Source organism: Danio aesculapii, chromosome 25, assembly GCF_903798145.1.
Source record: "Danio aesculapii chromosome 25, fDanAes4.1, whole genome shotgun sequence".
In the NCBI taxonomy this organism is placed as follows: Eukaryota; Metazoa; Chordata; class Actinopteri; order Cypriniformes; family Danionidae; genus Danio; species Danio aesculapii.
Window position 1 is genome coordinate 3246030 of NC_079459.1, and position 8816 is coordinate 3254845.

General features: G+C 30.6%; 1 protein-coding gene across 1 annotated transcript in view; it reads right to left on the bottom strand.

The window, feature by feature from the left end:
• Nucleotides 1-239: 239 nt before the first annotated feature.
• Nucleotides 240-8816, bottom strand: part of bnip2 (BCL2 interacting protein 2) — a 20051-nt gene continuing 11474 nt past the window's right edge. Inside the window, exons 5-8 of the mRNA XM_056451260.1 lie at nucleotides 7667-7753; nucleotides 7478-7576; nucleotides 7237-7272; nucleotides 240-963 (exon numbers count right to left, since the gene is read on the bottom strand). Of these exons, the coding sequence (XP_056307235.1) occupies nucleotides 906-963; nucleotides 7237-7272; nucleotides 7478-7576; nucleotides 7667-7753 (280 nt within the window). The 3' untranslated portion in view covers nucleotides 240-905. The remainder of the gene's footprint in view (nucleotides 964-7236; nucleotides 7273-7477; nucleotides 7577-7666; nucleotides 7754-8816) is intronic.

The following is an 8816-nucleotide window of genomic DNA, read 5'->3' on the forward strand; positions in this document are numbered from 1 at the left end:
AATATTGTTTTTCCTACAATGGAAGTCAATGGTTACAGGTTTTCAGCATTTTTCAAAATATCTTCCTTTGTGTTCAACAAATTAAAAAAAGTTCATAATCACAGAGTAAATTGTATTTTTTGTGTGAACTATCCCTTTAAAAGTGACTGAATGCTGAAACGAGCAGCTTGGACATTCTGCAAAACATCTTTTTTAGTTCCACAGGAAGAAAAAAAAAGTCATATTTGGAGCAACATGAATAAAATGAAGGCAGAATTTACATTTTCTGGACAGGAGCAGTAGCCTGGACATTCTGCAAAACATCTTTTTCAGTTGAATGATGGCAGAATTTACATTTTTTGGGGTGATTTATCCCTTTAAAAAAGCATTTGTATGAGTGTTCTGATGCTGCTCGGTACATTTAAAGATACAGTTCATCAAAAAATGAAAACACTATCATCATCTAATCACCCTTGTCTCGAGTTCTTTTGAACACAAAGAAAGATATTTCAAAGAAAGCTGAACACCTATCATAATTGACTTCCATAATGTTTGTTTTCCTACAATGTATGTGGATGGTTACAGGTTTTCAACATTCTTCAAAATGTCTGTTTTCAACAGATTAAGAAAGGGTCATAATCACTGAGTAAATAGTGAGTACATTGTCAGTTTTGCGTGAACTATCCCTTTAAGTAAGCGTGATTGGATGCTGAAAGAGCAGCTTGGACATTCTGCAAAACATCTTCTTTTATAGTTCCACAGAAAAAAGAAGTCATATTTGGAATGACTTTATGAAAAAAAATTATGGTTGAATTTACATTTTAGGTCTGAACTATCTCTTTAAAAGGCACTTTGACATCAAGATCTTGCGTTCTCCAGTTAAAAGAAACCCAATACATTCTTCTATTCTTCCAGCTTCGCAGGCTTCACTCCGGCACCGCAGCAGTGGCGATCTCCGCTTTTCCATGCATGTCCCGATCAATCCTGAGTAATATAAAAAAGAAATAATAACAACAGTATAAGTCATAAGAATCAACACCATTTGATTCAGCTCTTTATGATAACTGAACACACAGACGGTCTCATGACTTCACACTCAAAGGTTTCCTGATCAACGTTTTGATTAAGGTTAAAAATAGCACAAAAAGCAAAACGAGTACTGAAATCAATTAAATGTGGAACTTCAGTCAGTTGATTCTCCATTGTTCATTGTAAACGCTGGATAAAATACAGCTCATGAAGAAAATCTGTGGAGAGATTCTGCATAATTGTAACTTTTACAATAGTTTAAGATGTACTTTAAGCTTATAAACAAGGTCACTGTTTTAATTAACACCTACTGATTATGTATACTGACATCAAACTATTAGCCCTGAAACGAGCAGCTTGGACATTCTGCAAAACATATTTTTAACCACTGTTGTCCAATGACTTGCCATACAAAATATTTTAAACTCAAAATTATTAGCTGCCTTAAGATTTTTCTTTTCTTTTGAATTGGCCAAAGAACCAATAAAATCTGTAACCATTGACTACCATAGTATTCATTTTCCTACAATGGAAGTCAATGGTAACAGTTTTTCAGCATTCTTCAAAATATCTTCCTACATGTTCGACGAATAAAAAAAGGGTCATAATCATTGAGTAAATAGTGAGGAAATTTTAATTTTGGTGAACTAACCCTTTAAGTAAAAGTTAGTGGATGCTGAAACGAGCAGCTTGGACATTCTGCGAAATATCTTTTAAACCACTGTTGTCAAATGACTTGCCTAATTAACATAGTTAAACAATTAAATTTCTCTAGAACATTATTATGTGGAAAACACCTACTGATTACGTATACTGACATCAAACTATTAGCCCTTGCACTGAATTTATTACATTTTTAATAAATAATTCCCAAGTGATTATTAATTATTAGCTTTATTAATTATTAGTGATTATATTTTTAGTTTTACATAATTGTTTTCTCCTGTTTGGTCGGAATACAAATTATTTTAAACTCAAAATTATTAGCCACCTTAAGATTTTTCTTTTCTTTTGAATTGGCCAAAGAACCAATAAAATCCGTAACCATTGACTTCCATAGTATTCGTTGTCCTACAATGGAAGTCAATGGTTACAGGTTTTCACCATTTTTCAAAATATCTTCCTACACGTTCGACGAATAAAAAAAACAGTTATAATCACTTAGTAAATAGTGAGGAAATTGTCATTTTTGGGTGAACTAACCCTTTAAGTGAAAGTGGGTGGATGCTGAAACAAGCAGCTTGGACATTCTGCAAAACATCTTCCAAACCCCTGTTATACATTGACTTGCCTAATTAACATAGTTAAACCTTTAAATTTCTCTAGCACATTATTACGTGGGAAAACACCTACTGATTACGTATACTAACATCAAACTATTAGCCCTTGCACTGAATTTATTACATTTTTAATAAATAATTCCCAAGTGATAATTAATTATTAGCTTTATTAATTATTAGTGATTATATTTTTAGTTTCACATAATTGTTTTCTCCTGTTTGATTGTTTGGAATAAAAAATATTTTAAACTCAAAATTATTAGCCGCCTTAAGATTTTTTTTCAAATCGCCCAAAGAACCAATAAAACCTGTAATCATTGACTACCATAGTATTCGTTTTTCCACAATGGAAGTCAATGGTTACAGGTTTTCAGCATTCTTCAAAATATCTCCCTACATCTTCGATGGTTCAAAAAGGGTCATAATCATTGAGTAAATAGTGAGGAAATTGTCATTTTTGGGTGAACTAACCCTTTAAGTGAAAGTGGGTGGATGCTGAAACGAGCAGCTTGGACATTCTGCGAAACATCTTCTAAACCACTGTTGTCCTATGACTTGCCTAATTAACATAGTTAAACTTTTAAATTTAACTAGCACATTATTACGTGAAAACACCTACTGATTACGTATACTGACATCAAACTATTAGCCGTTTCACTGAATTTATTTATAAAAAAATTTTTATATAGTTCCCAAGTGATTATTAATATCTTTATTATTTATTAGTGATTATATTTTAGTTTCACATAATTGTTTTCTCCTGTTTGTTTGGAATAAAAAAATATTTTAAACTCAAAATTATTAGTCCCCTTAAGATTTTTTTCAAATCGCCCAAAGAACCAATAAAACCTGTAACCATTGACTTCCATAGTATTCATTTTCCTACAATGGAAGTTTTTCAGCATTCTTCAAAATATCTCCCTACATGTTCGATGGTTTAAAAAGGGTCATAATGACGGAGTAAACAGTGAGCAAATTTTCGGGTGAAAGTGGGTGGATGCTGAAACGAGCAGCTTGGACATTCTGCGAAACATCTTTTAAATCACAGTTGTCCGATGACTTGCCTAATTAAGCCTTTATATTTCACTTAAAGCTAGTAATACTAGTATCTCGCAAAATAACTAATAAAGTATTACGTACTTTAAGCATCGCAAAGACAAAACAACTTAGTTATTAGAAATTAATATGAAAACTATTGAGATAAATGTTGGAGTAAATCTGTGAAACAGCACTTGGGAATATTTAATAAAGACTCAATAATACTTTAGTTTTCATCTGTAATTATGTAAACTGATGATGTTAATGCCTTCCTCGTTTGTGAGATGCTTTGGCTAAAAGCATCTGCTAAATGACTAAATGTAAATGCAATTTTGACTGCTGTTCTTGAGAGTTTGTGTCTTGACTCAAGTCCAAATCAAGAACCATTTTCTAGAAGAACATTTGGAAATATTTCAGAAATAATAAGCTCAAATTAAGTGAGTTATTCCTTAAAACAAGTTCATTTCAAAGCAAAAACTCATTTAATTTTGACTCATTATTTCGTAAAACAAATTTTTTTTAAAGAAAATGCTTCTTGACTTAACAATTTTTCTATATTTGGATTAGAAATGAGACAAAACGCTCAGCAAGAACAGCAATTATTCACCGTTTGACATGCAAATATGTGGAGGTTTGGAAGAAACATGCAGTGAAAATGTGCACCAGCCAGACATGCATTTGAAAACAACAACAAACAAACAAACAGCGTAAATCACCCGTGACCTCACTACTCAAATCCTTCACCATGATTTACTGGCCTGCTCATACATACCATACTAACACTGGCAGGACAAAGACAAACGTCAGAATCGAAATCTGAGGGACGGTCATTACAAACAAAGCAAATCAGTGTGCTCGACTCAAAAAAAAAAGGATATTATTAACAGCTTTCAGATGATTCGCTAATATTCAATGCTACACACTCAAAAAATATACAGGAAAATACTGAATTGGAGAGTTTTATCTGGATTTATGAGTCAAATTTAAGTTACAGAAACAACATACACACGTAGGTAAAGCATCTTTAATGTTTCAGATAAATATGGGCGAAACCTTTCATTGTTATTAAATGTTCCTGTGTTCATTATATGATAAGAATAAGCACTTATTCAACTCTTATTCAAAGACATAGTGCTCGTACTTAATCTGATCATATTACATATCTTAAAGAATAGCGGGCAGGTATAAAACGTATAATTAGTATTTTGTTATAAGTTATATTGTTTACTTTAATAACACGTAGCATCTTTGAAATGAAATATAAAGTGGGTAAACTAATCACGCATCAAAAGTTCTCAACAAAATACATAACTGACCAACTTTGTCTTTAAAAGGGCGTCAGATTATGTTTCATTTTATAAATAAAGCTAAAGATTCTCATTACAAACGATGTTATATGCAGGATGAACTAACTCAATATTTTAGTAAATATTGACAATATCTACATTTATAATTCCATTGAAATTAAACCTTGCATCACTTCATTTTACAAATGTCTTTGGTTTTATTTATGGTAAAAAAGATCTGTAAAGTCTAATTAATTAATAAATTAATAAATCAATAAATCAATCAATCAATCATTCATTCATTCATTCATTCATTCATTCATTCATTAATAAATAAATAAATAAATAAATAAATAAATAAATAAATAAATAAATTAATTAATTAATTAATTAATTAATTAAATCTATTTATTAATTAATTAAATCTATTTATTAATTAATTAAATCTATTAATTAATTAATCTATCTATTTATTTATTATTAATTAATATTCAAACCTTGACGCACACTTTTTTACCTAAAGATTTGTTTTTAGCTACAGTAAAAAATGTATATGTGAAGTCCATCAAAATAGAATTATGAAATGTATTTATTGTTTACTAATATTTATTAATAATGAATTCATAGTTAATCATTTATATATTAATTAATATTTAATAATCAAACATTTTTTTCTGTAAAATATAATCTGTGAAGCCTATCAAAATGAAACTAATAAATATATATTTTTACTAATATTTATTAATAATTAATTAATAATTGATAATCAAACCTTGAAACACGTTTTTACCCAAAGGTTTGTTTTTAGCTACAGTAATAAAAATATATCTGTGAAGTCTATCAAAAGGGAATTAAGAAATATATTTATTTTTAGTAATAATTATTAATAATGAATTAATGATTTAAAATATTCATCAACAATTATTAATCAAACATTAACAAAACTCTTTTTTTTTCCAAAAAACTCTTGTTTTTAGTTACTGTAAAAAATAATGTGTGAAGTCTATGAAAATTAAATTAATATATATATTTTACTAATATTTATTAATGATTAATATATTCACTAATAATCAAACCTTGATGCACACCTTTTTTACCCAAATATCTAAAGTATAAAAAAAAGATCTGTGAAGTCTAGCAAGATGAAATGAATATATACATATATATTTATGCTACTATTTATTACAATTAATAATTTATATATGATGTTCAAATCTTGACATCACTTCATCCAAAAATCTTAATCAAGATTAAATTATATATATAATATAATTTAATATATATATATATATATATATATATATATATATATATATATATATATATATATATATATATATATATATATATATATATATATATATTTTTTTTTTTTTTTTTTTTTTTTTTTTTCAAACGAATATTTATTCAATGTTAATAATAATTGAATAATTTGGCCATGAAATAAAGCCTCGACACATAACCTTTTACCAAAATATCTGTTTTGGTTATGGTAAATATATATCTATTAAGTCTATCAAAAAGAATTCAGAAATAGATTTGCTTTTACTAGTATTTATTAAGAATTAACTAATGTATTAAATAACAATTAATGATCAAACCTTGATTAATCACTTTTTACCCAAAGCTACAGTAAAAAATATAATCTATAAAAAGTCTATCAAAATGATATTAATAAACATATTTTTTACTAATATTTATTAACAATCAATCAATAATTAATTAAAAATCAAACCTTAAAATTTTTTCTCACCAAAAATTCACTTTTAGATATGATCTCTGAAGTCTTTCGAAATGCAATAAATATATATATATATATATATATATATATATATATATATATATATATATATATATATATATATATATATATATATATATATATATATATATATATTTATTTATTTATTTATTTATTTATTGCATTTCGAAAGACTTCAGAGATCATATATATATATATATATATATATATATATATATATATATATATATATATATATATATATATTAACATTTAATTAATAATTAATCTATTAATTAATAATTAATGATTAAACCTAATAAAAACCATCTAAAACATAGGTCTCAAACTCCTGGAGGGCTGCAGCTCTGCACATTTTTGACCCAACCCCGATCAAACACAGCTGATCCAACTAATCGAGGTGTTTTAAAAGAGGCATGAACACCTTGATTAGCTGGATCAGCTGTGTTTGATCAGAGTTGGAGCAAAACTGTGCAAAGCTGCGGCCCTCCAGGAATTGAGTTTGAGACCCATGGTCTAAAATACATGAATTGCATTGGATGCTTTTTTCTTTTTGGAATGTTTAACACTGCACAGCAAACGAAAGCAAATCGACAGCAAATTTGCGCAGTAAATAAGACAAACTGTGTAGAAGTATAAAGAATTTACAACAAACGATTACAGTTAGATGACACACAGGAGCATTTCAGCGTTGTGACGATAAATCAAGGAAGAACAGAGGCTCGAGTAAACAAAAAGCCACTTCTGGTAGAAGGTGGACATTCAATAAAGCCAAACGATTAATGGTTAGTTTCGTGCAAATCAGAAATAAAAAGGTCGACAGAGATCCAGCAGGAGATCTCTGGAATGAAAATGCATATACCTTTTATGTTTTTTCCTATTTTTTTCTTCGTCAAACCTTAGAGGAAAGGCAGGGAGAAGGGGTTAGAGCTTGGAGAGTTTCTGAAGATTCACAGCCAACAGCAGAAATAATGAAATCAAATAAAAACTGCTGGAGGAGAACAGCAGCGCGGAGACTTCAGTATCAAACAGTTCTGCAACTGAACACTTCCTGTCAGACAAAAAACACGAGAGAAGGAAGTCTAACAGGAAAAATAACTCACTGTTTAATGCAGTCTGGGATGGATACGTACTCCATCGGGACCAGCTCGGCCAGGTCTGTCAGACTGTACACAAACTTGATTTTCTGGCTGAATTTGGAGCTGTAAATTGGATTAGCATATTCATAAGGTCGCTGCAGGAAACGGGGGTCTTATTAAAACATTCGTGAACGCAACCTGACAAGGACTGACCTTATAAAAGGTTTTGTGAGGGCCAGCAGGGTGCGGATAAACCAGGACGGGTGAACGATTATCAGAGACTTCAGATTCTTCCTTAACCTGTAATAGAAACAATGCTATCACTTCAGTAAGACAGGATTACTGCAGGTTTCACCAAGTCAAATTTAAGACTATTATGATTTCAATGTCAGACTTATGATTCAGATTCTCAATAGGGTTGAGGTCTGGACTCTGTGACAGCCAATCCATTTATAAAAAATGATGTGTCATTCTCTCTTTACCACTCATTTACAATTTGAGCCTGGCAATGGCATCTAGGAATCAGGAATCTAGGAATCATCTAGGAATTGCTAAAAGGGTTATAGTTAATGAGATTTATTAATCAAGCAGCTCATGTTAATTTACACTGACAGAGGACAGAGGGTTGCTGAAGAACTACTGAGAGATTTCAGCTGCTGTCTGGGCTTTCACTGCCCTTCTACAGCTGCCTTTCTTCATGTGTTCAATCCTTTTTCCCTGTGTCATTTCATTTTATTATCATTTGTAAACAAATTAGTTTTGTTTTCTTTGCATATATGGATTTCTTTGTTTGTTCCCAACATCCGGGAAACATTTCAAGTCAACAGCACCTTTACAAATATGTTTTCTGAGAAAAACGGCGACGTGTTCAATACTTATTTTCACAACTGTATAGTAAAAAATTTACACTTTTGTTCTCTTGTCCTCTCTTAAAAAGTGGAACGGTCATGGAGAGCGGAGAGGGAGTTGGATGGCGTGTTGTTTGAAGTTGCTGTTGAATACTACTATTTAAAATACTAGCGATACTTGTTGTGGATTGTGTATTCCTATGTTGTATGGCTTTGTTTGTTGTCACTGTAAAAATATTGCATATACACATTTATTGTAAATATTTTCTCTTGTTTTTATATTTAGGTAGGAAGTGAGGTGTAGTATTGTATTTTTATTTTTATTTTATTTTTTTGTAGGGTGTAGGTAGTTTTATTGTGGGTGTTTAGGTAGAGTTTATTTTTTGTTTATTATTTTTTTTGGGGGGGGGGGGGGGGGGGGGGGGGGGGGGGGGGGGGGGGGGGGGGGGGGGGGGGGGGGGGGGGGGGGGGGGGGGGGGGGGGGGGGGGGGGGGGGGGGGGGGGGGGGGGGGGGG